At 46.9% G+C, this 21,425-nt stretch overlaps 1 protein-coding gene across 5 annotated transcripts in view; it reads left to right on the forward strand.

Annotated features, from left to right (window-relative positions):
- Positions 1–21,425, forward strand: part of tll1 (tolloid-like 1) — a 77,059-nt gene that overhangs the window by 46,663 nt on the left and 8,971 nt on the right. For all 5 annotated transcript variants that reach the window (XM_035416651.1, XM_035416652.1, XM_035416653.1 and 2 more), the window contains 9 exons: positions 1,136–1,238; positions 2,668–2,784; positions 4,102–4,247; positions 6,901–7,096; positions 8,430–8,555; positions 9,087–9,247; positions 9,569–9,749; positions 15,409–15,534; positions 19,098–19,225. In XM_035416651.1, coding sequence (XP_035272542.1) covers positions 1,136–1,238; positions 2,668–2,784; positions 4,102–4,247; positions 6,901–7,096; positions 8,430–8,555; positions 9,087–9,247; positions 9,569–9,749; positions 15,409–15,534; positions 19,098–19,225 — 1,284 coding nt within the window. The remainder of the gene's footprint in view (positions 1–1,135; positions 1,239–2,667; positions 2,785–4,101; positions 4,248–6,900; positions 7,097–8,429; positions 8,556–9,086; positions 9,248–9,568; positions 9,750–15,408; positions 15,535–19,097; positions 19,226–21,425) is intronic.

The raw sequence follows: 21,425 nt of genomic DNA on the forward strand, positions 1-21,425 counted from the left end.
GATGGCGGGAAGTTCCCCGGGCACGCTGCACGTATTTCATGCCCAACGGCTCCCGCGGGATTTGTTCCGTTGCGTAAGCGTAAACGTCGCCTAACGGATTAGCGGGCGATAAAACTGCGGCCGTTCCGCAAGACCACCGCCGGAGAGAGAGAGAGAGAGAGAGAGAGAGGGAGAGAGAGAGAGAGAGAGAGAGAGAGAGAGAGAGAGAGAGAGAGAGAGAGAGAGAGAGAGGGAGAGAGGGAGGGAGAGGGAGAGAGAGAGAGAGAGAGAGACGGCGACCGGGGTGTGGACGAACGCCGGCGGAGATTAGCCAGGCACCGGCGTTCCGAAACCCGAAATTCCGATCGTCGGTTGCCCGGAATGGGGTAATCCCTGTACAGTAAGGGTCACGGCGCGATGACCGCGCTGCTCTTTTGAAACGATGTGTGGCGAAATCATGGCTCCTCGGGGCCTTGTATTCAGAGAGGAGGAGGAGGAGGAGGAGTTGGGGATCTTGGCTCTTCAGTGTGGCCTTTCAGGTCATAATGAATACGGTTAGGAAAACCTAACCTGGACCAATCATCTCTCGGTATTAAAGCGTGTCAGTGTGGCATTGCTGATCCAGGATTGGTTGTCCCCCTTGTCCGTCGTCTTCCATTGTCCATTGTGAGCAGAAAAGGCCAAATGGATTCTAAACTAGGGCTGATATTCATAAAACATCCCACCAGAGTTCCTGTTAACCTGCTCAGCCTTTTTTATTTGCGGTGATAGGTCCCTTATTACATTTTCTGTTGCGTTCCAGTCTACCACTACTTTACACCGGGCCGGCCAGTGGAGGATGGGCTCCCCCTCTGCAGCCGAGGGCTTCTAAAGATTTTTTTTTTGCCATCGGGCAGTTTTATCGTTTGGGGGGTTTGGTCCCAACCTCGTGTGCTTGATTTTTGGGGGCCTGGTTTTTACTTTTTTTTCTGTTACTCTGTAAAGGTTCTTTGTGACAGTTGTCTGTTAAAAGGGCCACACAAATGAAATTGATTCGATTTGAGAGAAAGAAAGGATCCTAGATTAGTGCTTCTGCTCTCAGATGCTTTGTGAATACTGGCCCCGGTCATTCACAATCTCCGTTTTATTACAATGTGTTCATCATTTTGTTTCTTAGATTGTGCTCAACTTCACAACGATGGACTTGTACAAAAGCAGTCTGTGCTGGTACGACTACATTGAGGTCCGCGATGGGTATTGGAGGAAGGCCCCACTTCTAGGTAAGAAAACTTTATTCATATTCAGTTTATGCTGGTGTGTGTTTTGCCATCTGTAACCCTCTATTGTATAGTCGTACAAATAACTTGGATTAAAAATGAACATGTAATTGTTTTCATGTCATATTAGATTTATCACAAAGGATGCCAATACGCATTAATTCACCAATACGCATTAACACTGACCTTTTACTTAAGATTTTTGAGTTTGTATTTCTAAAGTGAGGCTTTTTATATCGCCATGACACCAAAGCATCAATCCCAGCTCCTGCAGCGTCTGCTGGTTTTTGGAGTGTTTCAAGCACTTAAGTGCTTAATTTAGATCATTGAGTGATAATGTCCACACACACACACACACACACACACACACACACAGACACACACACCTTGTTTTCCAGGGGCCTAAATTGGCTCCTGACTGAAGGCTGAAGTGGAAAAGAAACCCTCAGACATCACGACCCTCTCACGAGCTGAGTTTGAGGCCGTAGCCATGGGAGCGCTTGAGACAATGTACAGGAATGTGCGGTGTTGTTTCAGCGTGAATTAAGGCCGGTTGCACGGGACGGCGCTAAGCTTCCCTTCTCACACTCGCTGACCTGGCCGACCCCCCATGACGCTGATTCTTCTCACAGCTAATCTCTCGCTCGATTAAGGTCGTCGATCACACGCGTTTAAGTTCTTTCATCATTTTTTTTCCTTTACTTGTTGTTAACGCGATGCAGATTTGACTAGTTATCATTTGCTTCATTCTCTTTGACTTCTTCATTATCTACCAAATGGGTGGTTTCAGTGGCCAGGTGTCCACACTTTCACCAGTTAGGATCCTATTGATTCACCTCAGTCCTTAATTTGACCAGTTCAAACCTCTTTTTGTCTAATTGTTTGCAGTATAGCACAATAAGCACAATGTGAATATGGGACTTATTCTTTATGGCGTGACATAATTAGGTTAAAGAGGGTAAATAATCCCTCAAAACACAAAACACATCTAATTGACAAAATAAACAGCTTCTGGAATTTCGATTGTGGTTTGTTAGGAAAACCAGCGCACAGAGGGGTCCCCAACATACAGAGGGGGTCCCCAACATACCGAGGGGGTCCCCAACATAGAGAGGGGTCCCCAGTAGACACAGGGGGTCCCCAGGGTACACAGGTTTTGAGAAGCCCTGCTCCAGCTCCCTTTATTCCCACCTCTTCTCGTTGGCATTTAAAATCGAGCTGAGCTTGTCACCTTGTTTTTATCTTCTATATATTTCTTTTATTACCATGTTTATTGTTTCCTTTTATTCTTATATTTTATTAGTTTTATATTCGTTTTTGGTGTTTTAAATCCGTTCAAGCACTTTGGTCAACTGTGGTTGTTGTAATTGTGCTACGTAAATAAAATATGACTTGACTTGCCTTTATCTCCTCCTCTCTGTCCTCCCTCCAGGTCGATTCTGTGGGGACAAAGTGCCTGAGGTCCTCACCTCCACCGACAGCCGCATGTGGGTGGAGTTTCGCAGCAGCAGCAACTGGGTGGGGAAGGGATTCGCCGCCGTTTACGAAGGTAACGCCCACTCCCGGCAAGCCACGCCCCCTATCCCAGAAGCCTCAAACTCCCGTCCTGGAGGGTCGCGGTCTCTGCTGCTTTTTGTGTGATGTCCTGTCAATCAACACAAGTCCTGTCACACAAGGTGTGCAGACTCTCTAGCCAATCAGTGACTTAAACTGAGCCCCTCAAGCACAGTGACACATCAAAAACCAGCAGACACAGCGGCCCTCCAGGACTTGAGTTTGACGCCTGTATTTAATTAACTTTTAATCCTGAAATTTGACTCACAAGTCAATGCACGTGTTACACCTCTTCATCACAAATGAGAACGAGTTTTAGTAATTGCTGAAATCGCAAAACTGCGTTTGTGGAGAAAAATTTTTTTTTCCTTGTGATTGTTAGCCAATGCCGAGGACATGTGCTGATTAAATCTCAGCCTCTGTTATTACAGGTGATAATGACATTTATTACAAGTCATAATTACATTCACAGGTGACAGGAAGATGAACAGAAATAAGGAAGTCATTTTTTTTGTATTGCTCCATTTATACAGAAGTTCTCAGTGTCTGACTGCCAGTCTTAACGTGTAGTTTAGAGCTCATTATGATGCTTTTGTAGTTTTTATAGTAGTAGTTTTGTTTTGTATGGTATGATCTTGGTTGGAAAATTTAACATTAGACATTACTCTTTTCTGCTAATTGTCTAATGTTGTATTCGTCACTGTGCACAGCATCCCAGCTAACGCTTAACGTTCTCATGGTGTTGCTGCCATGTAGTGGCACTGTTATAACATTGGCAAAACGTTCTAGTAATGTTGTGAGAACATTTCACGTTAGCTGGGATGGTGTCAGCCAGATATATCAACTGAATAAAATACTCCTATCAACTGAAAGTACTATTACCCCATTACCACTATTACTACTAATACTGAATAATAATGATGTAATAAAAATGATAAATGATGATGGTGGCTATGCTGATTGCACTGATGACCATACTCATACTCATCATCATCATCATCATCATAATATTATCATTGTAGCTACACAGTAAAACGTGCAGTGTTAATTCAACTCTAACAGAGTACATATTACTCCAATGGTGATCCATCACTAGTGATTTAACATTTGTTCTGTCTTGTTGTAGTCCGATGCTTCTCTAATTCCCCATTTTCTACATAAATGAAATGGGGCCTGTTTTTAATCCCCTGTCCTCATTGTCTCCCGCCCTGACTCCTAGTTACACTATGGGGCAGGTTTACAAGGCTTTTTCTGACAGAGCCACGGCAGCCATTTTAAATCTGTCTCCTTCCCCCCCCCCATCCCTTTTCAGCCATCTGTGGGGGCGAGATCCACAAAGACGCCGGCCAGATCCAGTCCCCGAACTATCCCGACGACTACCGGCCGTCCAAGGAGTGCGTGTGGAAGATAACCGTGCCGGAGGACTACAGTGTGGGGTTGAGCTTTCAGGCTTTCGAGGTGAATACCCCGAGCGCTGCTCTCTTTTCAGGAGCTGGCTGGGACTCGGGGGCTGGCTGGGACTCGGGAGCTGGGGGTTATGTGGCCGTTGATTATTCCTGAGCCACTTTACACAGTGCTTTTATTTTACCATGACTCCGCACACACACACACACACACACACGTAGACACACACACACGCACACACACACATAGACACACACACACACACACACACACACGTAGACACACACACACGCACGCACACACGTAGACACACACACACACACACACGTAGACACACATGCACGCACACACACACGTAGACACACACACACGTAGACACACGTAGACACACACTCACACCTGCAGACATGTATGCACACACACACACAAATCACGCTCGCAAACACACACACACAAACGCAAACTCCCCAACACACAGACACACACGTTCACATTGGCACGTATGCTCACATGTGCGCATACACGCACATACACGCATGCACACACGTGCATACACACAGAGACTCTCTCTCACACACCCACACACACACATACACACATTTACCGTATCCGTAATCACACATTCACTTACATGCGTACACACAGACTCACACACACACGCACACATATATACTGTATGCATAAACATGCATGTACACAACCACACATATTTTCTGCATATTATTCGGGGTGGGGGGGGGGGGGGGGTGCATACAGCTTTGGGGATTCTCTGGGGCTCTGGGTGCATAGAGGTCAGAGGCAGGCCCAGGGACATGGAGGAGTGCTTCTGTGGGGCCGTCCCATTGAGTGTGAGCAATAAGTGTGAAATATATTCTCCTCTTCCAGGAGGCAGAGTTCAAAGCGGAAGGACCACTCCATTGAGTGGCACCCAGTAATAAACCAGGCCTGGAGGAAAAAGCGCTTTCTTTCTGAGTTACTGCCTGAATTTATTTCAGTCCAGGAAGGGAAAAAAAAGAATAGCGTTCTTTTTCTCAGGGGCTGGAAAATGTCACGGTTTAAAACGTGCCGCAGCGTCTGTGGAGACCGCAGGGGTAACACCGGGCGGGGGGGGGGGGGAGGGCTGGGGTAACAGCGGTGGGTGTGTGGCGTGGAGACTGGGGAACGGATAGTTGGGTGGTCTGCTGACATCACAGGTGATGGTGCTGTTCTGTTAAGTGAGGTATAGACTGCTGACCCTGTAGCTATTTCAGTTACAAGGTATAGACCTCTGTTTCTGAAGCTATTTCAGTTACAAGGTATAGACCACTGTTTCTGAAGCTATTTCAGTTACAAGGTATAGACCACTGTCCCTGCAGCTATTTCGGCTACTTGTAATGAAATAAATAAATAAAAGCAAGAATGTGTGAATTACACATGGATTAAATAGCATAGCAACAGAATTCAGTTCAATTCTGTTTTATTTGTGCTGTGATTTTCACCGACTGGCACAAAAAACGCTTTACAGGGAAACAGAAAAATTGGGCCAGGTCAGTCCTGCACTTCAAAAGTGAGGCAAAAAAAAAAAAAAAACCTTATTAGCATAAAAGTCTGGATTGAATATTCCCTCCACCCTCAATGCTGCGGCGGCCAATTTTTGAGATCAGTGAAAATCGGTACGCTATGCTGTTCAGGTTTCAGCTGGTGGAGCGTGTTAGCGAGGTCTGCAGGCTTGTAAACAACCGACCGGAGGGAAATACGCTTCCCTCTTGCGCACAATGCGCATTAATGCGTAGCGGAAGCTGGGGCTCCCGCTCTCGAGCGTGGGTTACTGTCGCGCGAGGAGCTCCAAGATGGCCGCCGCCGCCGCCGCTTCGTTTGTTCCAGCGCGAGAACCCGCAGGAGCCGCTTCAAAGCGAAAAGTTTCCCGAAAGGGCGGCGGGCGGCCGCAGCTGGGTCCCGACGTCACGCCGTCCGGCCCGGGGGAAACAGGACCGGCAGCGAAGGGGCGCTGTGATCTGTCAAATCCTGTTTGCCTTGGACCAGGTCCTCACCACAATAGCGGGCCGCCATTTGTTTTCGTTAGGCATTGTTGGTGTTGTAATTGAGAAAGCACATGTTCCAGCTTATGAAGTCCCATAGGGCTCCATCGTGTCTTTACAAATGCTGCTCCCTGTCATCTGTTTTATTTTTAATTTTTACGGGATCTACTTTTGGGCTGTAACCCCCAGTGGTGACCTAAACAGTACTGAGTTTATCATATTTATGTTTTATGAAATGTTTTACATAGTTTGGTTCAGAAGGATTTTTAAGGGTTTTAACCGTAGTCCAAGTCCCTGGCTGTATTTGGTGATGATGGCCTCGTAAAATGACATGAACCTTTTTTTGTTTCCTTTTGTTGCTGTCATGAGTTGGAAGCCATTTTTATTGTAAACTCTTTTTTCAGAAAATGCTTTGTTTTGTTTTCTGTGTCCCTGTGTGCATTTGTGCTTGTATTTATGTTAATATGTGAGGTGTTTTGGAAGTGGTGAAAGACTGCTTGTGTGTATGTGTGTGTGTGTGTGCCATGCATGTGTGTATGTGTGTGCGTGTGTGTGTGTGTGTACATGCCTGTGTATGCTTGTGTGCTTTGGTACTGCTCACACTGTAATGTGTGATATATCCCTTTGTGTGTGTACATGTGTGTGTGTGTGTAATGTGTGATATATCTCTCTGTGTGTTCTTCTGACAGATTGAGAGACATGACAGCTGTGCCTATGACTACTTGGAGGTTCGAGACGGGCACGCAGAAGGCAGCCCTCTGATTGGTCGATTCTGTGGATACGATAAACCAGAAGACATCCGATCTACCTCAAATAAACTGTGGATGAAGTTTGTCTCAGACGGAACGGTCAACAAGGCCGGATTTGCTGCTAACTTTTTCAAAGGTAAACTCCTTAGCACAAAAATGATTTTCCCCTTATGTGCTTTAGGCAGTAATATATTTCTTAATTATATCATCAGAACAGGATGATAACTATTGTCCCAAGCTATTATTTCTCCTTCACAGCTAATGATGTAGGTTCACTGTCAGACATTTACATAATCTTCAGCTAATAGCATTTTCTGTTGATAAGATATTCTTTCTCCTGCCCTGCTCCTTTCACCAGATTGCTCCAGACAATAGCTAGTATTGGGTCTTGCCCTCAAAGAAAGAAGGAAATTATTAAGTTTAAGCAGCAGCGCAAACGCCGATCTTCATCCTTATGTTTCGAACAATGCCGTCGCTAAATCCTTTTGCTGACAGAGTCATTAAGGAAGGTTTAAGACAGCAGAATCTTCGGCAGATGCCACTGATTGATTAGTGCGTAGGCTGTAAGAGGGGACTGATGCTTGAGGGATAAAGCAGGACCCCGTCCAATAACGCAATTTGCATTTTAAAAGAATCCAATCTTTCTTAGACAAAGTAGTGGCTCATCCGTGCCCTAATCAACTTAATAAAATATTATATAATAATAATTATAACTTTATTTATTTATCGCATTTCGAACACATAGTGCCATTCAGTGCGCTTTGCAGAGAACAAAACGGCTGAGGTAAAAACTGAGAAGTGATAACAAGGCAAAAAGTGGAAAATGTATATAAAAAATAGCAATGCAACAGACTAAAAATACTTAGAACTATAAAATATGGTGAATACAATTCAGATTATGAAGTTAAAATGAGAGAAATGGTTCCTAAGGAAAATCACATGTATAGAGGTAGGTCTTCTGATTTCTTTTAAAAGCATCTACAGATTCTGATGCTCTCAGATCCAATGGAAGCTTGTTCCACAGTCTGGGGCCTTATGAACTTAAAGCATGGACAATAGGAGGGAATCTGAGGATCTGAGAGCTATGACAGGAACATATTTTATTAAATGATCATTTAAATAGTTGGGGGCAAGTCCACGGGTAGCTTAAAAAACCCATAAGAGCACCTTAAAATCAACTCTACAATCAACCGGCAGCATCCCTGTGTACCACCCACAGAGGAAGATGATTGGTCGTTGTTCTGAGCTGAGTGTTCTGATTGGCTGTGTGCACTCTGCAGAGGAGGATGATGAGTTGTTTTTCTGAGCTGAGTGCTTTGACTGGCTGTGTGTAATCCTTGCAGAGGAAGATGATTTGTTGTTGTTCTGAGCTGAGTGCCCTGATTGGCTGTGTGTAATATCTGCAGAGGAGGATGATTGGTTGTTTTTCTGAGCTGAGTGCTCTGATTGGCTCTGTGTATTCTCTGCAGAGGAGGATGAGTGTGCCAAACCGGACAATGGTGGATGTGAGCAGAGATGTGTGAACACGCTGGGGAGCTTCAAGTGTGCCTGTGACCCTGGATATGAGCTCGCACCCGACAAGAAAAGCTGTGAAGGTACCGTCCGCTACACACACACAGACACACACACACACACACGTATACACACGCACACACACACACACACTCAGGTATACACACACACACACACACACACTCACACTCACGTATACACACGCACACTCACACACACCCACACGTATACACACACACACACTCACACACACACACACGCACACTCACACACACCCACACGTATACACACACACACACACACACTCACACACAGACACATGCACACACACAGACATACACACAGTGTTTCTGCTTAACTGATGTATTGACTGTATTTTAACCCTGTAATCCTGGAGTGTTCCTTGTTCCATTAACCGTAATGCTGATGTGTTTGTTCTTAATTGATTGATTGATTGATGGTGTATACGTGATTGACTGATTGATTGATTGATTGATGGTTCGCTGCTAACCCATAACCCTGGTGTATACATGATTGATTGATTTATTGATTGATTGATTGATTGATTGATAGTTCTCCGCTAACCCATGTCCGTGGCGTGTTTCTGGTTCCAGCTGCCTGCGGGGGCCTGCTGTCCAAGCTGAACGGGACCATCACCACCCCTGGCTGGCCCAAGGAGTACCCCCCCAATAAGAACTGCGTGTGGCAGGTGGTCGCCCCCACGCAGTACCGCATCTCCATGCAGTTTGAGTTCTTCGAGCTGGAGGGGAACGAAGTGAGTGAGATCAAACTCTGGCGTTAGACCCGCCCCCTGTCTCTTCTTCTGCGGCCCGGCCATTTTGGAACCCCGATGCTCAAAAGCGCGGTCCTCCAGGGCCGAGATCTGCTGGGTTTTACTCCCTCCCTTTACCTGGGAGACAGGTGTGAAGACAGTCTGGCCAATCAGCAGCACTAATTGTTCACTCCATTGCCTAATAATAACGACACTTCATCTGCAGTGCGTTTGATATGTGTGTGATGTGTGCTTTCTCTCACTCTCTCTCTCTGTCTCTCTCCCTCCCTCCCTCCTCCCTCCTCCCTCTCTTCCCGAGCGCAGGTGTGCAAATATGACTTTGTGGAAGTGCGCAGCGGCCTGTCGCCCGACTCCAAGCTGCACGGGAAGTACTGCGGGACCGAAGTGCCCGAGGTCATCACCTCCCAGTACAACAACATGAGGATCGAGTTCAAATCCGACAACACCGTGTCCAAGAAGGGCTTCAAGGCCCATTTCTTCTCAGGTACAGCTTCCCCTTTAAAACGAAGCCTCCTTTCTGGAAGATTCCTCATCCGCAGGTCTACTGTATATCAGTCATTCCCAGACCAGCTGTTTAGTAGCAGGGTTTTTTTTTTTTTGGTTTTTTTTTTTGCAGCGCTGATGTTTTAATGCTTCGTGGCACATATCTGCTTTTATGGCTTGCTGTGTTAGTTTATGGCCACGGACATATTGCGGATTCATTTCTGGAATTCCTGTTTTTTTTTTTTTTTTTGAAGTACGCTGTTGAGGTGGGAGCTTTGGCAGAAGTCTGTACATGAATGAAAACGTTATTCATGGAAACGATTCTGCACACCGTGGCTTCTGCCCAATAATCTGACAGACCTGTCAGTTTAGGTTAGGTTTTAAGTGGTGTTAAGAGTTGTGGCCTTTCATATTTTTGGGCATTAGGGAAAGTATTTGTAAGGTGTTTGCTCAATTATTTATTACTTAATATATATGTTATTACAACTCGCCAGGCCTAACGTACCATGAAAGCCTGAAATATGAACGCAGGTTATGATGAAGTGCGCCGTGTTGCCAAGCGCACCGCTCCTTGCCAAGCCGTGCGATGATGGAACCGGGAGAACCCGTCTCTGAACTCCTGTTTCTAGGTTACGCGAGAGAGGCGGAACATCTGCCTTCGGTCAGGGTAGCGCCCGTTTCTGTCAGTGAGTGTGAATGGGCCCATAACAGAAATTTCACAAGCAGTTTAGCAACGGCGGCGCCTGGGGTGAATCGGGGTTAGTAGGCGACGGCGGCATCTTGAGGCCTCTTGCCACCGGGCCTTCTGCAGTGAGTCCTTTTAAACACGTCAGGTTAAAAGCTTCGTAAAAAAAGCTTGTGTTTTTTATGACCTGAAGCGGGGACAGGGGAGAGGGGCAGGGACATGGGCGGGGACAGAGGCGGGGACAGGGGTGGGGATAGGGCTGGGGACAGGGGCGGGGACAGGGGTGGAGAGAGGGGTGGGGACAGAGGCGGGGACAGGGGTGGGGAGAGGGCTGGGGATAGGGACGGGGACAGGGGTGGTGAGAGGGGAGAAGGGCGGGGGCAGGGTGGGGGACAAGGGCAGGGAGAGGAGAGGGGAGAGGGGTTGGGAGAGGAGTGGGGACAGGGGAGGGGAGAGGGGTGGGGGCAGGGAGAGGGATTGGGAGAGGGGCGGGGACAGAGGCGGGGAGAGGAGCGGGAAGAGAGGTGGGGACAGGGGAGGGGAGAGGGGCGGGGAGAAGGGCGTGGGGAGAGGTGGGAGAGGGGTGTGGTCACTCAGACTCACCGACGGTCATCGCGCTTTCTTCCCCAGACAAGGACGCGCCCTGCAAAGAGAGGATTTTTGTTTTTGAGTCCTGCAAGGTCGCGGGGCACGCCCCCCCAGCTGGTCCCGTAGGTATTACTGACAGACCGGCGGCGGCCTCTGAGCCAATCGGAGGTACGGCTGCTGTGCGTCACCCGATTGGTGCTCCATCAATCGAAAAAAACAAAAAAAAAGGAAATGGATCCCGCCCCCTTTCGCACAGGAAAGGCCCACAGGGATCCATTCGGATCAGGGTTTCCGTCTGACCCTTGACCTCTGAACTCTGACCCCAACAAATGCGACACCTTTTGTCTCGCGCAGAGAAAGTAGCATTTGTTGTTTTATTAACACGACGGCTGATCTTCGACCGTTTCTCTAGGAATGGATGCAATTTCCTACTTTTTAAATATTTCCAAATGTAACGCACACAGCTAAATAATGTTAGGGCGTAGCCGGTACTTGGTGCACAGTCTCTGTGTTCTGAGCTGGTTTTGGTATGCTGTCTATGTAGTTATTTATTTCTTCACTTATATTTCACTTTCTTATCTCTTTTGACTTAACACTTTGATCGTATCTTTGGTATTTATGTTTTTCTGTGTGTGTGAGTGTCCAGAGTTGTGTTGAAACTGTACTAACAGCTCTAATTATGTTTTATGTGTCATAACATCAACACCATTAGCAGTTAATCACTGCGATTAACTGGGGTGGATCTCAGCCTTGGACGACCGGGTACATTTTTCTTGTTGGCGGAGGACGTTTTACTCCAGATGTTCTCAAACAGTGCTCAGGAGCTGATTTAATCCTGCGACACACACAGTAATGTCGTAGCTGCTGTAGGCGCAAGGCAGATAAAGCAGGTGACAAAAGAAACCAAAACAAGACCAGGTCAAAGCCTAGTATAGCGCTGGACCTAACACACTTCATCCGGCCGACCAGTGGTGTAACTTCATAACTCGGCCGACCAATGGTGTAACTTCATCACTCACTCAGTCACAGACATTCGCGTTTGTAGGGCTGGCCCCGCTGTTGCGGTCCAGCCAAAAATAATCCCCGAAAAAACTGAAGAGAAGCGATTGGATGACTAGTGTCTGGGACAGGAAGGGCTGGCGTATGAATGGAGGGATGAATGGGAGGAGAGGAGGTACAGAATTCCCAGTCAAGCGGTCGTCAGTCGAGTGTTTTTTTGTCTGGCTCCGATGGGGGAACGGTGGAGTGGACCCCACGACCCCAAAGCCAGGGACGGGGGCCCTTGAAGGGTCCCATTCAGCATCCGTCTCGGGTCCGAGGCCGATTCATGGCGCGGGTTCGAGTGGCGGCGGCTACGAGCCTTGGCATTGTCAGGAGATTCCCAAGGATGCCACTCCAGCTGGCACAGAATGGGAGAGTGGGGGGGGGGGGGGGTGTGGGGGCTGGGCACTCACGCACCAGTAGGCCCTGTGTGTGTGCGTGTGTGTGTGTGTGAGAGAGAGAGAGAGTGTGTGTGTGTGTGTGTGTGCGTGTGTGTGTGAGAGAGAGAGTGTGTGTGTGTGTGTGTGAGAGAGAGAGAGTGTGTGTGTGTGCGTGTGTGTGTGAGAGAGAGAGTGTGTGTGTGTGTGTGGTGTGTGTGAGGGAGTGTGTGTGTGAGGGAAAGGATGTGTGTGTGTGTGTGTGAGAGAGAGAATGTGAGTATGTCAGTGTGTGTGAGAAAGACAGTGTGTGTATGTGGGTATGATTGTGTGTTTGTACCTATGTCTGTGTGTGTGTGAGAGAGACAGAGAGACAGAGAGAGAGAGAGCGAGAGAGAATGTGTGTGTGTTTGGGTCTGTATGGTATTTCCATTGAGAGCTGCCATGGACCCTCCCCCCCCCCCGCCCAGGTTCTTTCAGTGCTGAGATGAGCAGGAGTCAGTCTGATGCATCGTTTGTGCACCCAGCTCATTGACCTCAGAGCTCGAGCAGCGGGTTCCCAGGTCACACCGGTAACACTAAACAGGCCGGGCAAAACAAACTGCTCTAAACGACAAGAACAAATATGTCGGGGATCTCATTATGTATGATTTGCTTTTCGCTTTTTCCACGCAATTTCATTTGATTAATTGTTTAAGAACATCTGGCGCGTGTTTTCTCAGTATCAGCGGGAGCAAAATTATCACGGTTGCCGTTGTACTCTAATGTGTCAGACTGTTTTTCTTTTGCTAAATATGCATTCCTTGTTTGTATTGAAAAATTAGTCTTTCTAGTGTTGCATTATGGGAAAGATGATTGTAGCCTGGCTACACACAGCCCAAAACAGGAGTCTCGAACTCCAGACCTGGAGGACCACAGTGCCCTGCTGGCTTTTGTGATGCCCTTTCAATCTGCAGCTGGTTTTCAGGCCTTGGAAACAAGGTGTGCAGACTCTTTACTGGTCAACCACGTAAATTAAACAATACAGGATTTGGGTTTGAGACCCCTGTCCTAAAGGGTCTTTTTCCGTGCACGCCTGAGGTTCTCCTGCCATCTCAGACGAAGCTTCACGTGCTGAAGCCTTGAGAGTTCCTGTTGTCTTAGATGAAGCTTCATGTGCTGAAGCCTTGAGAGTTCCTGTCGTCTTAGACGAAACTTCACGTGCTGAAGCCTTGAGAGTTCCTGTTGTCTTAGACAAAGCTTCACGTGCTGAAGCCTTCAGAGTTCCTGCCATCTTAGATGAAGCTTCACGTGCTGAAGCCTTGAGAGTTCCTGTCGTCTTAGACGAAGCTTCACGTGCTGAAGCTTTGAGAGTTCCTGCCGTCTAAGATGAAGCTTCACGTGCTGAAGCCTTGAGAGTTCCTGCCGTCTTAGACGAAGCTTCACGTGCTGAAGCCTTGAGAGTTCCTGCCATTGAAGACAAAGCTTCACGTGCTGAAGCCTTGAGAGTTCCTGCCAGTGAAGACAAAGCTTCACGTGCTGAAGACTTGAGAGTTCCTGCCATTGAAGACAAAGCTTCACGTGCTGAAGCCTTGAGAGTTCCTGCCAGTGAAGACAAAGCTTCACGTGCGGAAGCCTTGAGAGTTCTGTTGCCGTGGCGAAGCAGGAGCCGCCAATCAGATCAGTCTCCGTTTTAGTGCCTGTTTGCATGGGCAGAGCTTATGTGGGTATGTGTGTGTGTGGTTATGTGTGTATGTGTGCGTATGTGTTGCACACACAGTTAGCACAGACAGCCTGTGACTGGCTAGCTGCTGGGAATGTTTGGACTCCGGGTCTCCCAGCTAACGCTCCACATAGAGGTGGCCCTCGTACCCGAACCTGCCCGCTTCCTGGAACCCACGTCTGCGTGCACGGCCTGGCCGCAGTCCCTCTCGGGGGGGGGTCCAGCGGCTGTCTCTCACACTGGCTGCCGCTTGCGTCGCTAACCCTGACTCTCCCTAACCCGCTAAAGCTTCTCTGAACAGATCACCGTGCTTGTAAATGCTAACCTGTGTTAACCGCCCTGTCCTTCAAACGGCTCACTCACGTTGTCTCTCTCTCCTTCTCTTCTCGGGTCTGTACATCTTTACGAAAGTCTGGGGGTGTCCCCCTGTGCACCTCCTCTTCCCCTGAGGGGAACTGATTTGTCCAGATTCATCAATGACACCTATGTGACACTGAATAGCAGATAGCTATGAGCAGGGTTATGGATATGTTACGAGCTGTGACATAATGTGCCATAGCATGACACTCTTGAGAACTCACTGTGTTTGAGATTTGTCTTTAAGTTTTTTTTCTGTACAGTGTGCATCCCGTGCTCTCAACTGAAATCATGATCATTCTACCAGCTGAAAAGCATTTATTTCACAGACAGCTACTTCTATTCAAAGGGAATGATTTAACTGCAAAGAGTAAGGGTGGCTTTTTGTGATATGCCCAGCAGAAGCATTGTCATTGCTGACATCCTGACAGAACTACGCTCTGTAGGCCCACAGGAAGCAGAATGAATGGGTATAAGTGTGGTACAAGGAAACAAGGCCTCTGACTTCTTGTGTCTTCTGTGCTATAATATACCCTGCTCTGGACAAACAAGGCAGCATGCCTCTCTCTCTCTCTCCTTTTCCTGCCCTCTTCTGTCCTCTACTCTCCCCTTCCCTCCCCTGCTCTCTCCTCTCTCTTCTTTCTTTTCACTCTCTCCTCTCCTGCACTCTCTCTTCTCTCCCTCTGTCCTCTCCTTTCCCTCTCTCCTCTCCTATCTCTCTCATTCTGTTTCTCTCTGTCCTCTCTCTCTTTCTTCTCTTTCTCCCCTCTCCTCTCTCCTCCTCTCTGTCTCTCTTCTCCGTCTCTCCTCTCCCTCCTCCCATCTCCCTCTCTCTCTCTCCCCCCCACCTCTCTGTCTGTGCTGTGCACGCCCTCCGGACTGACCCGTGCTCGCCCTGCCTCTCTCACAGATAAGGACGAGTGCTCCAAGGACAATGGCGGCTGCCAGCACGACTGCACCAACACCGTAGGGAGCTACGTGTGCCAGTGCCGCCACGGATTCGTTCTGCACGAGAACAAACACGACTGCAAGGAAGGTAGGTGGGAGGGGCCACGCGCGGGCCGCCGCGGCTGTACCGCCATTCTCATACCGCCGTTCTCACGCCGCGAGTCTCATACCGCGCGCTCACCTGCCCTGCGGTAACACCTGCACCTGTCTCTCAGGGTTACGCTCAGGTACTGCATCACTGCTCTGGTTTGGATTTATTAAATTTTTATTTTTTTTCCCCCTGAGAACCTCATGTGACCTCACTGAAACATTCAGTGGGTGATTGGTGGTAGCCTAGCGGTGGGGGGGGGGGGGGGGGGGCAGGGCTGGGGATAGCGAGCCCATCCCAGCGTTGTGCTGCTTCTCACGCCCGCTCGGCCTGCTGGGATAGTGGCTGTGGTTTCAAACAGCTGGGTCCTCCCGCGGCTTCAAAGTGGCGGTTCTGCAGGCGGGGCTGTCAGAGGAAAAGGCCGGGAGGAAGGGGGGGGGGGCGGGGGGGGGGGGGGTTACGGCCATCCTGGCATTCACACCCCCTCGAATCCGCTCAGCATGCTCGCTTCCTCGTTTTTTTTTTTACCCATAACCCCCCTGTTGGATATCCACTGAAGTAGGTCAGGTTTCGTACAGCGCGTCTGGGTGACTGTTGTGACTGCACCCCAGGCAAGTACCTGTTTGAAGCACTTTAATTTACATGCCAGTAAAAGCTTGAAGGAAAAGAAACTGTCCTCTCGATTCCTGAGAATTTTCGATAAATTGAATCCAAGTCAAGCACTCATGTTTCTTTAAAAATTTTCTGCGATATCCGGGAATTCAACAGGTGTCTAAAGGATTAATGCAATTAAGATAATTAACTCACCCAGGTCTAACAAAGCACACCTCGTTCAACAGCTACGGATCTTGCTGAGCTGCCAATTCTTAGGATCAGGTGTGCCAAATTAGGGCTGGAGAGAAAACCTACACGATGGCAGACCTCCAGGAACAGGGATGGGCAGCCCTGTTTTATACTAATTGGCTCATCAAACCAAATACTGAGACTATATCTTCCAGTGATCATGTGTACTATGCTGCTGAGCTGGCTTAGTGTTCACAGGAGTGTCTAAGGCCTGTGGAGACCTTTGTATGAATGGACATTAAAGTAAATATATGACATATATGACATATCGGGCATGCATTTGACATATTCAGGTTCTGAAAGTAAAGGTCCTCCCCAATATTTTGTTCCAATCGCCTGGATTTACTAAATAGCCCAACCCTTCAGCCAGGAGGGGGAACTAATTAGCTGACTCCTGTTCCTGGGGGGAAGAAAAACATGGCAGGACTTCTACTTTCTGTCCCTCTATTTTCCACGACTGGGCATATTTACCTGTGGTGTGATGATAAGAGATGTTTTCTGTGAAGAAGTACTGTCCCATATTCAGTTTGAACCAATCGCCAGTGACTAGGAATTGGATTAATCAAACTTGCATAAATCCAAGTAAGAAAAAAAAAATCTCTTTATCCCAGGAAATTTGATTTTAGGGTCTACCTGTCCCTGGTACCTGATGTCTGCAGAATAGAACGCAGAGTACTCTTGCTTCTTCCCATAATCTACTGCTGCTTTCTGATGAGCTTATCCTCTTGTGGACATTCCTGCTGAAAGAACACCCCTTCCCCCCAGATACTTTAAACATCTGCTGAAGTTTGCAGGTGTGCCTGTACTCTGTGACATTACTGAACGTCACGTTGGAAACGCGAAAGCTTTGCGTGCGAGTGGTCACTTTTAATTAAGTTTACTTTTTTTTCAAGTGTAAAAGATTCCGCTTCAAAACGAAGCACAAAATGGACAGGTTCCTCCCCATAACTGCAGTAAACTGTTCGGTACATGATGAAAAGTTTTTAAAAAGTTTTAAAAACAAGACGTCAAGTGGCTGTTGAACGTAGTAATGTGCGTAATGCTCAGCACTAACATCACGTTGTTACCAGGATCACTATGTTAAAGAGAGATGAAAAGATAGATATGGATTAAGACGTCTCTGTACTCCTCCGTCTTGAAAATGCAACCCAGGTGCTTGCTGAGATAACCCTGTTTGATGTCGGCTTGTGGTTCTGAAGCCAGAATACACTGTGGTTGTAAAGAAAACATTTATTGAAATCCCTACCAGATGTGTTTGTTTGTCAGACATATGGTTCGTGTTCCCAGACATCCAGAACTCAAGATTTCTGCGCACTACAACATTACAAAAAATAATACAATCCATATATACGCTTCAATGACGTGGATTACGGTAAAAATTGGATCAGTACTTTCTAACAAAACACTTTGCTTTTCGTGACTGTACTGTAAAATATATCTTGCTGAAGAAGTGTTCTAACATATTTCCAGTATATCGCTATATATAACTGTTCTAATTTCACTGGAAGATTATTAATTGGCCAATTGAAACAGATTTCTTTTCACTCCCTTGGGTGTTTCAGATACCAAGGTGATCTTGGTGAAGAAATTAAATGTTAAAGAAATACTCGTTGTCTTCTCCAGCACCATAATCCCCGAGTTCTAAAATATCCTGCTATTATTTTCCACTCATACGTGCTGACTGTAGTCATGCACAGTAGTACAGTAAGAATCTGGGCACTTTTAGTTCTGACATTCCACCCTGTTCCCTGCGATGCAGGTTAGTAATGTTTAAGTTAAGTTTTTATTTCGGGCTCCAGGTAAGCACACGAAAGGTCAATCAGGGTGTAAATGCTGTTTGTCCTGCAAGTGTCTGTAGCGATTAAGCCGTGCATTCAGATCGTCCCAGGCAGTCCTGGGGGGTCCCGTGGAGCCCCGACTGTCCTAAAAATGGCCGATCACAAAGGATAGCCTTCAAGCCCTTTTCAGGGAAGTCTGTACCTGCGGTATTTTATTCAGAATTCCACACACGTTGTGCATCGCCATTCGCTGGCTTTAAATTATGTCACTTTGTCGCACTTCGGGGGAGAACATTATACAGCACGATGCTCTAGTACTGTGGTTTATACGAGTCCAGCTGGACCCCAGGGGTACTCTGCTGGATTTAAAAATGCTAACTGCTTAAATGTAAATGTTGAAGGTGATCCATCAGAGCTGATCCCACACTGAGAGTATTGCCGTGCGCTAAAAAAAAAGCTTTGCTGCGGTATATTATTTCCTGATCTTGAATCGATTTAAATAAATTAATCATGACGGCTTTAATGTCTTCTGGACTGAACCTGAACAGAATCATTGGAGACGTTTTCCTGACTCGATATATTGAATCTGGGGACCAAGAATATAGTCCGGTATGATGTCTCTTTCTGACACAATTCAATATAATAATAATAAAAAAATAACTGAAGATTAAAAAAATGCACCGAATGAGTCTTTTCCAGCACGTGGCTCTCGAGCGCAGCTGGTTTTTGAGTGTAAAGACCGAAGCGCTCTTTGTGTGTGTGTGTGACGTGCAGCTGGTTCTGAGCGTAGAAACTGAACGCTCTTTTGTGTGTGTGTGTGACCCACAGTTGGTTCTGAGCGTAGAAACTAAAGCACTCTTTTTGTGTGTGGGTGTGACCCGCAGCTGGTTCTGAGCGTAGAAACTGAACGCTCTTTTGTGTGTGTGTGTGTGTGACGTGCAGCGGAATGCGAGCACAAGATCCACAGCTCCAGCGGGACCCTCAGCAGCCCCAACTGGCCCGACAAGTACCCCAGCCGAAAAGAGTGCACCTGGGACATCACCGCCACCCCGGGACACCGCGTGAAGATCGTGAGTAACGCACTGTACAGCAGAGATTCTGATGAGTAACGCAGTTGTAGTAATCATCATGAGTAATGCACAGTTGTAGTAATCATCGTGTGTAACACACAGTTGTAGTAATCGTCATGTGTAACACACAGTTGTAGTAATCATCATGTGTAAAACACAGTTGTAGTAATCATCGTGTGTAACACAGTTGTAGTAATCATTGTGATAACGTGCAGTTGTAGTAATCATCATGAGTAATGCACAGTTGTAGCAATCATCATGAGTAATGCACAGTTGTAGTAATCATCATGAGTAATGCACAGTTGTAGTAATCATTGTGATAACGTGCAGTTGTAGTAATCATCATGTGTAACACACAGTTGTAGTAATCATCGTGTGTAACACACAGTTGTAGTAATCATCATGAGTAACGCACAGTTGTAGTAATCATTGTGTGTAACACACAGTTGTAGTAATCATCATGAGTAATGCACAGTTGTAGTAATCATCATGAGTAATGCACAGTTGTAGTAATCATTGTGATAACGTGCAGTTGTAGTAATCGTCATGTGTAACACACAGTTGTAGTAATCATCATGTGTAAAACACAGTTGTAGTAATCATCGTGTGTAACACAGTTGTAGTAATCATTGTGATAACGTGCAGTTGTAGTAATCATCATGAGTAATGCACAGTTGTAGCAATCATCATGAGTAATGCACAGTTGTAGTAATCATCATGAGTAATGCACAGTTGTAGTAATCATTGTGATAACGTGCAGTTGTAGTAATCATCATGTGTAACACACAGTTGTAGTAATCATCGTGTGTAACACACAGTTGTAGTAATCATCATGAGTAACGCACAGTTGTAGTAATCATTGTGTGTAACACACAGTTGTAGTAATCATCATGAGTAATGCACAGTTGTAGTAATCATCATGAGTAATGCACAGTTGTAGTAATCATTGTGATAACGTGCAGTTGTAGTAATCATTGTGTGTAATACACAGTTGTAGTAATCATCGTGTGTAACACACAGTTGTAGTAATCATTGTGTGTAACACACAATTGTAGTAATCATTGTGTGTAACGCACAGTTGTAGTAATCATCATGAGTAATGCACAGTTGTAGTAATCATTGTGTGTAATGCACAGTTGTAGTAATCATCGTGTGTAACACACAGTTGTAGTAATCATCGTGAGTAATGCACACTTGTAGTAATCATCGTAAGTAACGCACGGTTACAGCATAGTAATCGTGAGTACTGTAGGTTTCAGCATAGTACAATATGCGGTTCTTGAGATTTAGAGCAGAGACTCATGTCCCCTGCTGGGGCCAGATATGAATTGCTGGGCCTCAGGCGTCAATTGCATAGAGGAGGCTGATCCAGGCACTGTAACGAATGTACGTGATATAAGTGGCAAGTGCACGCCCAATTCAATTCTATTTTTATTTTATTAGTATAGCCCTTTTTACACTCTCACAAAGACGCTTTACACAGGAAATGGTAGAAGCAAAAACCAGGCCCCAACCACCAAAAAAAACGAGCAAGTGAGTTAAAACAATTCCCCAATGGGAAGAACAACACTGAAATGGTGGAGAAGAAATCCCAATGGGAAGAAATCTCTGGAGGACTCCAGCTATCGAGGGGGGGGTGGCCCATCCCCCACGGGCCATATGTGAGCGGGTCCCGGCCCCACGCTCCTAATCCCCTATATTTACACGGCGTAGCGGCAGGAACAGCGCAGGCTGACAGATAATGTGTCGCTCTTTCTGCTAACAGCGGAACATTCACACTTACAGTAAATTCACAGATCGCAGACGAGCGGAGTCTCTCCTAATTCCCCCGAGCGTTTTGTCAAGGACAGCCCTGTCATCTGAGGTCTGAGGAAGTGATTAGTCATGAATTCATTCATTCACGTTTCTGTACCATAAAAATCAAACGGGGAGACGTCGTCGCCGGTGTTTGGACAGAGCTGGGGTTTCGCCGATTCGTCGCTGCACTGACACTCCTGTGCTTATAAGGTCTGAGGGAGAAAGTGTGCCGTTCCTTCAGAGCTCCGTTCTGCCTCTAGACCGCAGGTTTTTACGGAGTCCGTCCGTACGGCCTCGCTCATGTGCAGCAGATTCAGCCTCCTCTCAGCGGACCGCTGTTGATGTTTGGCACTCGTACACGTCGGTTCCTGGCCCGGGTTCTGCTGGGATTAGATAGATTAAG

The sequence above is a fragment of the Anguilla anguilla genome, chromosome 5 (assembly GCF_013347855.1).
Source record: "Anguilla anguilla isolate fAngAng1 chromosome 5, fAngAng1.pri, whole genome shotgun sequence".
In the NCBI taxonomy this organism is placed as follows: Eukaryota; Metazoa; Chordata; class Actinopteri; order Anguilliformes; family Anguillidae; genus Anguilla; species Anguilla anguilla.